Source organism: Lissotriton helveticus, chromosome 2_1, assembly GCF_964261635.1.
Source record: "Lissotriton helveticus chromosome 2_1, aLisHel1.1, whole genome shotgun sequence".
NCBI classification, from domain to species: Eukaryota; Metazoa; Chordata; class Amphibia; order Caudata; family Salamandridae; genus Lissotriton; species Lissotriton helveticus.
In genome coordinates this window covers 7,021,642-7,039,097 of record NC_136059.1, presented here as the reverse complement: position 1 = coordinate 7,039,097, position 17,456 = coordinate 7,021,642, and the positions used below count along the sequence as shown (strand labels likewise).

At 47.3% G+C, this 17,456-nt stretch overlaps 1 protein-coding gene across 1 annotated transcript in view; it reads right to left on the bottom strand.

Annotated features, from left to right (window-relative positions):
* LOC144819163 (uncharacterized) overlaps positions 1-17,456 on the bottom strand; it is a 517,380-nt gene that overhangs the window by 441,344 nt on the left and 58,580 nt on the right. The window contains exon 4 of the mRNA XM_078677135.1: positions 8,428-8,955. Coding sequence (XP_078533261.1) covers positions 8,428-8,955 — 528 coding nt within the window. The remainder of the gene's footprint in view (positions 1-8,427; positions 8,956-17,456) is intronic.

Here is a 17,456-nt window from a genome sequence, read left to right as displayed (position 1 = left end):
TACATCTGAATACACTCCATCAAACAGTACCGTTCACAACCAGGGGGATATCTGGGATCTCCTGAATACACTCCATCAAACAGCACCGTTCACAACCAGGGAGATATCTGGGTACATCTGAATACACTCCATCAAACAGTACCAATCACAACCAGGGGAATATCTCGGATCTCCTGAATACACTCTATCAAACAGTACCGTTCACAACCAGGGGGATATCTGGGTACATCTGAATACACTCTATCAAACAGTACCATTCACAACCAGGGGGATATCTGGGAACTCCTGAATGTGCTGTATCAAACAGTACCATTCACAACCAGGGGGATATCTGGGTACTCCTGACTGCGCTCTATCAAACAGTACCGTTCACAACCAGGGGGATATCTGGGAACATCTGAATACACTCCATCAAACAGTACCGTTCACAACCAGGGCGATATCTGGGAACTCCTGAATACACTCCATCAAACAGTACCGTTCACAACCAGGGGGATATCTGGGTACATCTGAATACACTCTATCAAACAGTACCATTCACAACCAGGGGGATATCTGGGAACATCTGAATACACTCCATCAAACAGTACCAATCACAACCAGGGGAATATCTCGGATCTCCTGAATACACTCTATCAAACAGTACCGTTCACAACCAGGGGAATATCTGGGTACATCTGAATACACTCTATCAAACAGTACCATTCACAACCAGGGGGATATCTGGGAACTCCTGAATGTGCTGTATCAAACAGTACCGTTCACAACCAGGGGGATATCTGGGTACATCTGAATACACTCTATCAAACAGTACCATTCACAACCAGGGGGATATCTGGGAACTCCTGAATGCGCTCTATCAAACAGTACCGTTCACAACCAGGGGAATATCTGGGTACATCTGAATACACTCTATCAAACAGTACCATTCACAACCAGGGGGATATCTGGGAACTCCTGAATGTGCTGTATCAAACAGTACCGTTCACAACCAGGGGGATATCTGGGTACATCTGAATACACTCTATCAAACAGCACCGTTCACAACCAGGGGGATATCTGGGTACATCTGAATACACTCCATCAAACAGTACCGTTCACAACCAGGGGGATATCTGGGTACATCTGAATGCGCTCTATCAAACAGTACCGTTCACAACCAGAGGGATATCTGGGAACTCCTGAATGCGCTCTATCAAACAGTACCGTTCACAACCAGGGGGCTATCTGGGTACTCCTGACTGCGCTCTATCAAACAGTACCGTTCACAATCAGGGGGATATCTGGGAACATCTGAATACACTCTATCAAACAGTACCATTCACAACCAGGGGGATATCTGGGAACTCCTGAATGTGCTGTATCAAACAGTACCGTTCACAACCAGGGGGATATCTGGGTACATCTGAATACACTCTATCAAACAGCACCGTTCACAACCAGGGGGATATCTGGGTACATCTGAATACACTCTATCAAACAGTACCGTTCACAACCAGGGGGATATCTTGGTACTCCTGAATGCGCTCTATCAAACAGTACCGTTCGCAACCAGGGGGATATCTGGGTACTCCTGAATGCTCTCTTTCAAACAGTACCGTTCACAACCAGGGGGATATCTGGGTACTCCTGACTGCGCTCTTTCAAACAGTACCGTTCACAACCAGGGGGATATCTGGGTACATCTGAATGCGCTCTATCAAACAGTACCGTTCAAAACCAGGGGGATATCTGGGTACATCTGAATACACTCCATCAAACAGTACCGTTCACAACCAGGGCGATATCTGGGAACTCCTGAATACACTCTATCAAACAGTACCGTTCACAACCAGGGGGATATCTGGGTACATCTGAATACACTCCATCAAACAGTACCGTTCACAACCAGGGGGATATCTGGGTACATCTGAATACACTCCATCAAACAGTACCGTTCACAACCAGGGGGATATCTGGGTACATCTGAATACACTCCATCAAACAGTACCGTTCACAACCAGGGGGATATCTGGGTACATCTGAATACACTCTATCAAACAGTACCGTTCACAACCAGGGGGATATCTTGGTACTCCTGAATGCGCTCTATCAAACAGTACCGTTCACAACCAGGGGGATATCTGGGTACTCCTGAATGCTCTCTTTCAAACAGTACCGTTCACAACCAGGGGGATATCTGGGTACTCCTGAATGCGCTCTATCAAACAGTACCGTTCAGAACCAGGGGGATATCTGGGTACTCCCGAATGCGCTCTATCAAACAGTACCGTTCACAACCAGGGGGATATCTGGGTACTCCTGAATGCTCTCTTTCAAACAGTACCGTTCACAACCAGGGGGATATCTGGGTACTCCTGAATGCTCTCTTTCAAACAGTACCGTTCACAACCAGGGGGATATCTGGGTACTCCTGAATGCTCTCTTTCAAACAGTACCGTTCACAACCAGGGGGATATCTGGGTACTCCTGAATGCGCTCTATCAAACAGTACCGTTCACAACCAGGGGGATATCTGGGAACTCCTGAATACACTCTTTCAAACAGTACCGTTCACAACCAGGGGGATATCTGGGTACATCTGAATGCGCTCTATCAAACAGTACCGTTCAAAACCAGGGGGATATCTGGGTACATCTGAATACACTCCATCAAACAGTACCGTTCACAACCAGGGGGATATCTGGGTACATCTGAATACACTCCATCAAACAGTACCGTTCACAACCAGGGGGATATCTGGGTACATCTGAATACACTCCATCAAACAGTACCGTTCACAACCAGGGGGATATCTGGGTACATCTGAATACACTCCATCAAACAGTACCGTTCACAACCAGGGGGATATCTGGGTACATCTGAATACACTCTATCAAACAGTACCGTTCACAACCAGGGGGATATCTGGGTACTCCTGAATACACTCTATCAAACAGTACCGTTCACAACCAGGGGGATATCTGGGTACTCCTGAATACACTCTATCAAACAGTACCGTTCACAACCAGGGGGATATCTGGGAACTCCTGAATGCTCTCTTTCAAACAGTACCGTTCACAACCAGGGAGATATCTGGGAACTCCTGAATGCGCTCTATCAAACAGTACCGTTCAGAACCAGGGGGATATCTGGGTACTCCTGACTGCGCTCTTTCAAACAGTACCGTTCACAACCAGGGGGATATCTGGGTACATCTGAATGCGCTCTATCAAACAGTACCGTTCAAAACCAGGGGGATATCTGGGTACATCTGAATACACTCCATCAAACAGTACCGTTCACAACCAGGGCGATATCTGGGAACTCCTGAATACACTCTATCAAACAGTACCGTTCACAACCAGGGGGATATCTGGGTACATCTGAATACACTCCATCAAACAGTACCGTTCACAATCAGGGGGATATCTGGGTACATCTGAATACACTCCATCAAACAGTACCGTTCACAACCAGGGGGATATCTGGGTACATCTGAATACACTCCATCAAACAGTACTGTTCACAACCAGGGGGATATCTGGGTACATCTGAATACACTCCATCAAACAGTACCGTTCACAACCAGGGGGATATCTTGGTACTCCTGAATGCGCTCTATCAAACAGTACCGTTCACAACCAGGGGGATATCTGGGATCTCCTGAATGCGCTCTTTCAAACAGTACCGTTCACAACCAGGGGAATATCTCGGATCTCCTGAATACACTCTATCAAACAGTACCGTTCACAACCAGGGGGATATCTGGGTACATCTGAATACACTCTATCAAACAGTACCGTTCACAACCAGGGGGTTATCTGGGTACTCCTGAATGCGCTCTATCAAACAGTACCGTTCACAACCAGGGGGATATCTGGGTACATCTGAATACACTCTATCAAACAGTACCGTTCACAACCAGGGGGATATCTTGGTACTCCTGAATGCGCTCTATCAAACAGTACCGTTCGCAACCAGGGGGATATCTGGGTACTCCTGAATGCTCTCTTTCAAACAGTACCGTTCACAACCAGGGGGATATCTGGGTACTCCCGAATGCGCTCTATCAAACAGTACCGTTCAGAACCAGGGGGATATCTGGGTACTCCCGAATGCTCTCTTTCAAACAGTACCGTTCACAACCAGGGGGATATCTGGGTACTCCTGACTGCGCTCTTTCAAACAGTACCGTTCACAACCAGGGGGATATCTGGGTACATCTGAATGCGCTCTATCAAACAGTACCGTTCAAAACCAGGGGGATATCTGGGTACATCTGAATACACTCCATCAAACAGTACCGTTCACAACCAGGGCGATATCTGGGAACTCCTGAATACACTCTATCAAACAGTACCGTTCACAACCAGGGGGATATCTGGGTACATCTGAATACACTCCATCAAACAGTACCGTTCACAACCAGGGGGATATCTGGGTACATCTGAATACACTCCATCAAACAGTACCGTTCACAACCAGGGGGATATCTGGGTACATCTGAATACACTCCATCAAACAGTACCGTTCACAACCAGGGGGATATCTGGGTACATCTGAATACACTCTATCAAACAGTACCGTTCACAACCAGGGGGATATCTTGGTACTCCTGAATGCGCTCTATCAAACAGTACCGTTCACAACCAGGGGGATATCTGGGTATCCTGAATGCTCTCTTTCAAACAGTACCGTTCACAACCAGGGGGATATCTGGGTACTCCTGAATGCGCTCTATCAAACAGTACCGTTCAGAACCAGGGGGATATCTGGGTACTCCCGAATGCTCTCTTTCAAACAGTACCGTTCACAACCAGGGGGATATCTGGGTACTCCTGACTGCGCTCTTTCAAACAGTACCGTTCACAACCAGGGGGATATCTGGGTACATCTGAATGCGCTCTATCAAACAGTACCGTTCAAAACCAGGGGGATATCTGGGTACATCTGAATACACTCCATCAAACAATACCGTTCACAACCAGGGGGATATCTGGGTACATCTGAATGCACTCTATCAAACAGTACCGTTCACAACCAGGGGGATATCTGGGTACTCCTGAATGCGCTCTATCAAACAGTACCGTTCACGACCAGGGAGATATCTGGGAACTCCTGAATACACTCTATCAAACAGCACCGTTCACAACCAGGGGGATATCTGGGTACATCTGAATGCGCTCTATCAAACAGTACCGTTCACAACCAGGGGGATATCTGGGCACTCCTGAATGCGCTCTATCAAACAGTACCGTTCACAACCAGGGGGATATCTGGGAATTCCTGAATGCACTCTATCAAACAGCACCGTTCACAACCAGGGGGATATCTGGGTACATCTGAATACACTCTATCAAACAGCACCGTTCACAACCTGGGGGACATCTGGGAACTCCTGAATACACTCCATCAAACAGTACCGTTCACAACCAGGGGGATATCTGGGGAATTCTGAATCCACTCTATCAAACAGTACCGTTTACAACCAGGGGGATATCTGGGTACATCTGAATGCGCTCTATCAAACAGTACCGTTCACAACCAGGGGGATATCTGGGCACTCCTGAATACACTCTATCAAACAGTACCGTTCACAACCAGGGGGATAACTGGGTACATCTGAATGCGCTCTATCAAACAGTACCGTTCACAACCAGGGGGATATCTGGGCACTCCTGAATACACTCTATCAAACAGCACCGTTCACAACCAGGGGGATATCTGGGTACATCTGAATACACTCCATCAAACAGTACCGTTCACAACCAGGGGGATATCTGGGCACTCCTGAATGCGCTCTATCAAACAGTACCGTTCACAACCAGGGGGCTATCTGGGCACTCCTGAATACACTCTATCAAACAGTACCGTTCACAACCAGGGGGATATCTAGGAAATCCTGACTGCGCTCTATCAAACAGTACCGTTCACAACCAGGGGGATATCTAGGAACTCCTGACTGCGCTCTATCAAACAGTACCGTTCACAACCAGGGGGATATCTGGGAACTCCAGAATAAACTCTATCAAACAGTACTGTTCACAACCAGGGGAATATCTCGGATCTCCTGAATACACTCTATCAAACAGTACCGTTCACAACCGGGGGGATATCTGGGTACATCTGAATACACTCCATCAAACAGTACCGTTCACAACCAGGGGGATATCTGGGTACTCCTGAATGCGCTCTATCAAACAGCACCGTTCACAACCAGGGAGATATCTGGGTACTCCTGAATGCGCTCTATCAAACAGTACCGTTCACAACCAGGGCGATATCTGGGTACATCTGAATACACTCCATCAAACAGTACCGTTCACAACCAGGGGGATATCTGGGTACTCCTGACTGCGCTCTATCAAACAGTACCGTTCACAACCAGGGGGATATCTGGGTACATCTGAATGCACTCTATCAAACAGTACCGTTCACAACCAGGGGGATATCTGGGTACTCCTGAATGCGCTCTATCAAACAGTACCGTTCACAACCAGGGGGATATCTGGGCACTCCTGAATACACGCTATCAAACAGTACCGTTCACAACCAGAGGGATATCTAGGAACTCCTGACTGCGCTCTATCAAACAGTACCGTTCACAACCAGGGGGATATCTAGGAACTCCTGACTGCGCTCTATCAAACAGTACCGTTCACAACCAGGGGGATATCTGGGAACTCCAGAATAAACTCTATCAAACAGTACTGTTCACAACCAGGGGAATATCTCGGATCTCCTGAATACACTCTATCAAACAGTACCGTTCACAACCAGGGGGATATCTGGGTACATCTGAATACACTCCATCAAACAGTACCGTTCACAACCAGGGCGATATCTGGGAACTCCTGAATGCACTCTATCAAACAGCACCGTTCACAACCAGGGGGATATCTGGGTACATCTGAATACACTCTATCAAACAGCACCGTTCACAACCAGGGGGATATCTGGGTACATCTGAATACACTCTATCAAACAGCACCGTTCACAACCAGTGGGATATCTGGGTACTCCTGAATACACTCTATCAAACAGCACCGTTCACAACCAGGGAGATATCTGGGAACTCCTGAATGCGCTCTATCAAACAGTACCGTTCACAACCAGGGGGATATCTGGGTACATCTGAATACACTCCATCAAACAGTACCGTTCACAACCAGGGGGATATCTGGGTACTCCTGAATGCGCTCTATCAAACAGTACCGTTCACAACCAGGGGGATATCTGGGCACTCCTGAATACACTCTATCAAACAGCACCGTTCACAACCAGGGGGATATCTGGGTACATCTGAATACACTCCATCAAACAGTACCGTTCACAACCAGGGACATATCTGGGAACTCCTGAATGCGCTCTATCAAACAGTACCGTTCACAACCAGGGGGATATCTGGGCACTCCTGAATAAACTCTATCAAACAGCACCGTTCACAACCAGGGCGATATCTGGGAACTCCTGAATACACTCCATCAAACAGTACCGTTCACAACCAGGGGGATATCTGGGAACTCCTGAATGCGCTCTATCAAACAGTACCGTTTACAACCAGGGGGATGTCTAGGAACTCCTGACTGCGCTCTATCAAACAGGCCGTTTACAACCAGGGGGATATCTAGAAACTCCTGAATGCACTCTATCAACAGTACCGTTCACAACCAGTGAGTGATCTGGGAAATCCGAAATACACTCTATCAAACAGTACCGTTCGCAACGAGGGGGATATCTGAGGACTCCTGAATGCGCTCTATCGAACAGTATAGTTCACAACCAGGGGGATATCTGGGCACTCCTGAATACACTCTATCAAACAGTACCGTTCCCCAGCAGTGGGTGATCTGGGGAATCCTGAATACACCCTATCAAACAGTACCATTCACAACCAGTGGGTAATTAGTGGGGCCAGCTCTGAGACATAGATGTTAAAAAGTGAAGGGCTTAGGGAGGAACCCTGGGGCACTCCACAGGGAAGGGTGTATGCATCTGAGCGGAAGGCATCCTTCTGAACCGTGAGTCTTCTATCTTTAAGGAAGGAGGATAGCAGAGCCAATGCTGCGCCCCCGATCCCTATTCTCTCGAGCCGCTCATGCAGGAGAGAATGGTCAACTGTATCAAAAGTGGATCCATGGCCATCCTGATCTCTTCTGTAGCTTTAATCAGGGCCGTCTCCGTGCTATGTTCACGGCGAAAGCCAAACTGAGAGGAGTCCAGCAGGTCATTGTCATTAATGAATTGGGTCAATTGGGAATTCATAATTTTATCAATTATTTTGGCTGGTAGAGGTAGCCGGGCGATGGGACGATAGTTATTAGGGTCCGTTGGCTCTAGCGAGGGTTTTTTTAGTAATGGTAAGATGGAGGTATCTTTCCAAATCGAGGGAAAGGATCCGGACCTGAACATTGAGTTGAAAATATCTGTGAGACCTGGACTAACCAAATCAGCGATTTCTTTAAGAATTTTTGGCGGGTAGGGGTCAGTAGGGGATCCTGATTTAGAATCTTGGATGTATCTGGTTATGGTCTCAGAAGAGATGCGTGAGAAGGCGAGCAGCGTATTGGTGTTATGCTCTCTAAAGATGGAGTCTATCGGGGATGAAGGAGTAGAATCCTGAAAGTTATTCAAGACATTCAACACTTTAGTCTTGAAGGCTGCTGCAATGTTGTCACATAACTCTTGGTCACACTTGATTCCTGGGCTCTTTGCCGAGGTGAGTATATTCACCACTCGGAAAAGTTCCTTGGAAGAGTGTTTTGCTTCCTTGATTTGTCTAGAATAAAACTCCTTTTTACTGGCTATTAGGTGGTCTTTGTATTGTGATAGTGCTGTTTTATAGATAGTTTTCTGGTTAGGGCAATAGTTGGCCCGCCAGCGTCTTTCTATTTGCCGGCAGAGCTGTTTTTCTTTCCGAAGATCTTCAGAAAACCAGGGTGCTGAGGGGTTTCGCCTGTTTCCTGAGGTTTTCTTTATTGGGGCGACGGTGTTAAAAAGCGTTGTTAAGCCATTTAAGATATTTCGGGGCTGAGACTTCAGGGGGCCCTAGAATTAGGAGGCTGGACACTTCTAGCAGGGAGCGGAGGGATTGTTTATCCATAAGCTCCCATTTTCTCTTAGTTGTGGCCGGGGTCTTTAATGCCTCGGACGGTCCCAAGGGGATGAAAGGAAGTGCAAATTTAATAAGTGCGTAGGGCAAGGTTATTAACAGAGGAAAAAAAGCCATCTAACGTATGGCCAGCCTCATGGGTGGGGGTCTGAACTTTTTGCTTGAGACCTACTGCTTCCAGGGTCTCCAATAATGCTTCAGTCTCCCTGTTGGTTCTATCTTCGGGATAAAAGTTGAAATCTCCTAAAATAGTGAATTCATAATTTTGTAAACTGGTTTCTAAGAGGCTGTCTATGTTAGAGATAAAGCGGCTCCTGAATCCGGGGGGGGCGATATAGAAGAATACCCTTGAAAGTTTGTTTAGTGTTCAACTCGATAAAAAAGAGTAAGGACTCATAAAAGGGTGTGGAAGCCGGGTAAAACCTAACCCGGAAGTGGTCCCTAAGTATAATGGCCACCCCTCCCCCGCGTTTGAGAGGCCTATCTACCCTAAATGCCTGGTAACCTGCCGGAGTTGCGGTTACAAAGTCTGGGTGAGATGCTGCGTCTGCCCAGGTTTCTGTCAGGCACAATAAGTCCAGATCATGGTTGGCGATGAGTTGGGAGATTTCTTACTTATGTTTGGCCAGTGATCTGACATTTACTAGGCCTCCCTTTAAGCTGGTACTCTTACTAGAAGGGGGAAGCTTGCTGTTTCCGGGGGGCTGAACTATCTGAAAAGCCCTGGTATTCAGAGGTTCCGGAAGGGAAAAGCCGCAAGCACAAGCTTTTTTTATGTTGCCTGGTATTAGCTTACAGCAATTGAGGTCCGATGTGTTAAGACGACGAAGAGCTGTTGTATTATAGTGCAATATACGTGTTTTAGGAGAGGCGGAGGTTCTGGCCCTAGGCATGGTCCGGGCACAGACGGGCTTGCATTAGGCGCGCCTTTGGCGCTCTATCAAACAGTACCGTTCACAACCAGAGGGATATCTGGGTACTCCTGACTGCGCTCTATCAAACAGTACCGTTCACAACCAGGGGGATATCTGGGTACATCTGAATACACTCCATCAAACAGTACCAATCACAACCAGGGGAATATCTCGGATCTCCTGAATACACTCTATCAAACAGTACCGTTCACAACCAGGGGGATATCTGGGTACATCTGAATACACTCTATCAAACAGTACCATTCACAACCAGGGGGATATCTGGGAACTCCTGAATGTGCTGTATCAAACAGTACCATTCACAACCAGGGGGATATCTGGGTACTCCTGACTGCGCTCTATCAAACAGTACCGTTCACAACCAGGGGGATATCTGGGAACATCTGAATACACTCCATCAAACAGTACCGTTCACAACCAGGGGGATATCTGGGTACATCTGAATACACTCTATCAAACAGTACCATTCACAACCAGGGGGATATCTGGGAACATCTGAATACACTCTATCAAACAGTACCAATCACAACCAGGGGAATATCTCGGATCTCCTGAATACACTCTATCAAACAGTACCGTTCACAACCAGGGGGATATCTGGGTACATCTGAATACACTCTATCAAACAGTACCATTCACAACCAGGGGGATATCTGGGAACTCCTGAATGTGCTGTATAAAACAGCACCGTTCACAACCAGGGGGATATCTGGGTACATCTGAATACACTCCATCAAACAGTACCGTTCACAACCAGGGGGATATCTGGGATCTCCTGAATACACTCCATCAAACAGCACCGTTCACAACCAGGGAGATATCTGGGTACATCTGAATACACTCCATCAAACAGTACCAATCACAACCAGGGGAATATCTCGGATCTCCTGAATACACTCTATCAAACAGTACCGTTCACAACCAGGGGGATATCTGGGTACATCTGAATACACTCTATCAAACAGTACCATTCACAACCAGGGGGATATCTGGGAACTCCTGAATGTGCTGTATCAAACAGTACCATTCACAACCAGGGGGATATCTGGGTACTCCTGACTGTGCTCTATCAAACAGTACCGTTCACAACCAGGGGGATATCTGGGAACATCTGAATACACTCCATCAAACAGTACCGTTCACAACCAGGGCGATATCTGGGAACTCCTGAATACACTCCATCAAACAGTACCGTTCACAACCAGGGGGATATCTGGGAACATCTGAATACACTCCATCAAACAGTACCAATCACAACCAGGGGAATATCTCGGATCTCCTGAATACACTCTATCAAACAGTACCGTTCACAACCAGGGGAATATCTGGGTACATCTGAATACACTCTATCAAACAGTACCATTCACAACCAGGGGGATATCTGGGAACTCCTGAATGTGCTGTATCAAACAGTACCGTTCACAACCAGGGGGATATCTGGGTACATCTGAATACACTCTATCAAACAGTACCATTCACAACCAGGGGGATATCTGGGAACTCCTGAATGCGCTCTATCAAACAGTACCGTTCACAACCAGGGGAATATCTGGGTACATCTGAATACACTCTATCAAACAGTACCATTCACAACCAGGGGGATATCTGGGAACTCCTGAATGTGCTGTATCAAACAGTACCGTTCACAACCAGGGGGATATCTGGGTACATCTGAATACACTCTATCAAACAGCACCGTTCACAACCAGGGGGATATCTGGGTACATCTGAATACACTCCATCAAACAGTACCGTTCACAACCAGGGGGATATCTGGGTACATCTGAATGCGCTCTATCAAACAGTACCGTTCACAACCAGAGGGATATCTGGGAACTCCTGAATGCGCTCTATCAAACAGTACCGTTCACAACCAGGGGGCTATCTGGGTACTCCTGACTGCGCTCTATCAAACAGTACCGTTCACAACCAGGGGGATATCTGGGAACATCTGAATACACTCTATCAAACAGTACCATTCACAACCAGGGGGATATCTGGGAACTCCTGAATGTGCTGTATCAAACAGTACCGTTCACAACCAGGGGGATATCTGGGTACATCTGAATACACTCTATCAAACAGCACCGTTCACAACCAGGGGGATATCTGGGTACATCTGAATACACTCTATCAAACAGTACCGTTCACAACCAGGGGGATATCTTGGTACTCCTGAATGCGCTCTATCAAACAGTACCGTTCGCAACCAGGGGGATATCTGGGTACTCCTGAATGCTCTCTTTCAAACAGTACCGTTCACAACCAGGGGGATATCTGGGTACTCCTGACTGCGCTCTTTCAAACAGTACCGTTCACAACCAGGGGGATATCTGGGTACATCTGAATGCGCTCTATCAAACAGTACCGTTCAAAACCAGGGGGATATCTGGGTACATCTGAATACACTCCATCAAACAGTACCGTTCACAACCAAGGCGATATCTGGGAACTCCTGAATACACTCTATCAAACAGTACCGTTCACAACCAGGGGGATATCTGGGTACATCTGAATACACTCCATCAAACAGTACCGTTCACAACCAGGGGGATATCTGGGTACATCTGAATACACTCCATCAAACAGTACCGTTCACAACCAGGGGGATATCTGGGTACATCTGAATACACTCCATCAAACAGTACCGTTCACAACCAGGGGGATATCTGGGTACATCTGAATACACTCTATCAAACAGTACCGTTCACAACCAGGGGGATATCTTGGTACTCCTGAATGCGCTCTATCAAACAGTACCGTTCACAACCAGGGGGATATCTGGGTACTCCTGAATGCTCTCTTTCAAACAGTACCGTTCACAACCAGGGGGATATCTGGGTACTCCTGAATGCGCTCTATCAAACAGTACCGTTCAGAACCAGGGGGATATCTGGGTACTCCCGAATGCGCTCTATCAAACAGTACCGTTCACAACCAGGGGGATATCTGGGTACTCCTGAATGCTCTCTTTCAAACAGTACCGTTCACAACCAGGGGGATATCTGGGTACTCCTGAATGCTCTCTTTCAAACAGTACCGTTCACAACCAGGGGGATATCTGGGTACTCCTGAATGCTCTCTTTCAAACAGTACCGTTCACAACCAGGGGGATATCTGGGTACTCCTGAATGCGCTCTATCAAACAGTACCGTTCACAACCAGGGGGATATCTGGGTACTCCTGGATGCGCTCTATCAAACAGTACCGTTCACAACCAGGGGGATATCTGGGAACTCCTGAATACACTCTTTCAAACAGTACCGTTCACAACCAGGGGGATATCTGGGTACATCTGAATGCGCTCTATCAAACAGTACCGTTCAAAACCAGGGGGATATCTGGGTACATCTGAATACACTCCATCAAACAGTACCGTTCACAACCAGGGGGATATCTGGGTACATCTGAATACACTCCATCAAACAGTACCGTTCACAACCAGGGGGATATCTGGGTACATCTGAATACACTCCATCAAACAGTACCGTTCACAACCAGGGGGATATCTGGGTACATCTGAATACACTCCATCAAACAGTACCGTTCACAACCAGGGGGATATCTAGGTACATCTGAATACACTCTATCAAACAGTACCGTTCACAACCAGGGGGATATCTGGGTACTCCTGAATACACTCTATCAAACAGTACCGTTCACAACCAGGGGGATATCTGGGTACTCCTGAATACACTCTATCAAACAGTACCGTTCACAACCAGGGGGATATCTGGGAACTCCTGAATGCTCTCTTTCAAACAGTACCGTTCACAACCAGGGAGATATCTGGGAACTCCTGAATGCGCTCTATCAAACAGTACCGTTCAGAACCAGGGGGATATCTGGGTACTCCTGACTGCGCTCTTTCAAACAGTACCGTTCACAACCAGGGGGATATCTGGGTACATCTGAATGCGCTCTATCAAACAGTACCGTTCAAAACCAGGGGGATATCTGGGTACATCTGAATACACTCCATCAAACAGTACCGTTCACAACCAGGGCGATATCTGGGAACTCCTGAATACACTCTATCAAACAGTACCGTTCACAACCAGGGGGATATCTGGGTACATCTGAATACACTCCATCAAACAGTACCGTTCACAACCAGGGGGATATCTGGGTACATCTGAATACACTCCATCAAACAGTACCGTTCACAACCAGGGGGATATCTGGGTACATCTGAATACACTCCATCAAACAGTACCGTTCACAACCAGGGGGATATCTGGGTACATCTGAATACACTCCATCAAACAGTACCGTTCACAACCAGGGGGATATCTTGGTACTCCTGAATGCGCTCTATCAAACAGTACCGTTCACAACCAGGGGGATATCTGGGATCTCCTGAATGCGCTCTTTCAAACAGTACCGTTCACAACCAGGGGAATATCTCGGATCTCCTGAATACACTCTATCAAACAGTACCGTTCACAACCAGGGGGATATCTGGGTACATCTGAATACACTCTATCAAACAGTACCGTTCACAACCAGGGGGTTATCTGGGTACTCCTGAATGCGCTCTATCAAACAGTACCGTTCACAACCAGGGGGATATCTGGGTACATCTGAATACACTCTATCAAACAGTACCGTTCACAACCAGGGGGATATCTTGGTACTCCTGAATGCGCTCTATCAAACAGTACCGTTCGCAACCAGGGGGATATCTGGGTACTCCTGAATGCTCTCTTTCAAACAGTACCGTTCACAACCAGGGGGATATCTGGGTACTCCTGAATGCGCTCTATCAAACAGTACCGTTCAGAACCAGGGGGATATCTGGGTACTCCCGAATGCTCTCTTTCAAACAGTACCGTTCACAACCAGGGGGATATCTGGGTACTCCTGACTGCGCTCTTTCAAACAGTACCGTTCACAACCAGGGGGATATCTGGGTACATCTGAATGCGCTCTATCAAACAGTACCGTTCAAAACCAGGGGGATATCTGGGTACATCTGAATACACTCCATCAAACAGTACCGTTCACAACCAGGGCGATATCTGGGAACTCCTGAATACACTCTATCAAACAGTACCGTTCACAACCAGGGGGATATCTGGCTACATCTGAATACACTCCATCAAACAGTACCGTTCACAACCAGGGGGATATCTGGGTACATCTGAATACACTCCATCAAACAGTACCGTTCACAACCAGGGGGATATCTGGGTACATCTGAATACACTCCATCAAACAGTACCGTTCACAACCAGGGGGATATCTGGGTACATCTGAATACACTCTATCAAACAGTACCGTTCACAACCAGGGGGATATCTTGGTACTCCTGAATGCGCTCTATCAAACAGTACCGTTCACAACCAGGGGGATATCTGGGTATCCTGAATGCTCTCTTTCAAACAGTACCGTTCACAACCAGGGGGATATCTGGGTACTCCTGAATGCGCTCTATCAAACAGTACCGTTCAGAACCAGGGGGATATCTGGGTACTCCCGAATGCTCTCTTTCAAACAGTACCGTTCACAACCAGGGGGATATCTGGGTACTCCTGACTGCGCTCTTTCAAACAGTACCGTTCACAACCAGGGGGATATCTGGGTACATCTGAATGCGCTCTATCAAACAGTACCGTTCAAAACCAGGGGGATATCTGGGTACATCTGAAAACACTCCATCAAACAATACCGTTCACAACCAGGGGGATATCTGGGTACATCTGAATGCACTCTATCAAACAGTACCGTTCACAACCAGGGGGATATCTGGGTACTCCTGAATGCGCTCTATCAAACAGTACCGTTCACGACCAGGGAGATATCTTGGAACTCCTGAATACACTCTATCAAACAGCACCGTTCACAACCAGGGGGATATCTGGGTACATCTGAATGCGCTCTATCAAACAGTACCGTTCACAACCAGGGGGATATCTGGGCACTCCTGAATGCGCTCTATCAAACAGTACCGTTCACAACCAGGGGGATATCTGGGAATTCCTGAATGCACTCTATCAAACAGCACCGTTCACAACCAGGGGGATATCTGGGTACATCTGAATACACTCTATCAAACAGCACCGTTCACAACCTGGGGGACATCTGGGAACTCCTGAATACACTCCATCAAACAGTACCGTTCACAACCAGGGGGATATCTGGGGAATTCTGAATCCACTCTATCAAACAGTACCGTTTACAACCAGGGGGATATCTGGGTACATCTGAATGCGCTCTATCAAACAGTACCGTTCACAACCAGGGGGATATCTGGGCACTCCTGAATACACTCTATCAAACAGTACCGTTCACAACCAGGGGGATAACTGGGTACATCTGAATGCGCTCTATCAAACAGTACCGTTCACAACCAGGGGGATATCTGGGCACTCCTGAATACACTCTATCAAACAGCACCGTTCACAACCAGGGGGATATCTGGGTACATCTGAATACACTCCATCAAACAGTACCGTTCACAACCAGGGGGATATCTGGGCACTCCTGAATGCGCTCTATCAAACAGTACCGTTCACAACCAGGGGGCTATCTGGGCACTCCTGAATACACTCTATCAAACAGTACCGTTCACAACCAGGGGGATATCTAGGAAATCCTGACTGCGCTCTATCAAACAGTACCGTTCACAACCAGGGGGATATCTAGGAACTCCTGACTGCGCTCTATCAAACAGTACCGTTCACAACCAGGGGGATATCTGGGAACTCCAGAATAAACTCTATCAAACAGTACTGTTCACAACCAGGGGAATATCTCGGATCTCCTGAATACACTCTATCAAACAGTACCGTTCACAACCAGGGGGATATCTGGGTACATCTGAATACACTCCATCAAACAGTACCGTTCACAACCAGGGGGATATCTGGGTACTCCTGAATGCGCTCTATCAAACAGCACCGTTCACAACCAGGGAGATATCTGGGTACTCCTGAATGCGCTCTATCAAACAGTACCGTTCACAACCAGGGCGATATCTGGGTACATCTGAATACACTCCATCAAACAGTACCGTTCACAACCAGGGGGATATCTGGGTACTCCTGACTGCGCTCTATCAAACAGTACCGTTCACAACCAGGGGGATATCTGGGTACATCTGAATGCACTCTATCAAACAGTACCGTTCACAACCAGGGGGATATCTGGGTACTCCTGAATGCGCTCTATCAAACAGTACCGTTCACAACCAGGGGGATATCTGGGCACTCCTGAATACACGCTATCAAACAGTACCGTTCACAACCAGAGGGATATCTAGGAACTCCTGACTGCGCTCTATCAAACAGTACCGTTCACAACCAGGGGGATATCTAGGAACTCCTGACTGCGCTCTATCAAACAGTACCGTTCACAACCAGGGGGATATCTGGGAACTCCAGAATAAACTCTATCAAACAGTACTGTTCACAACCAGGGGAATA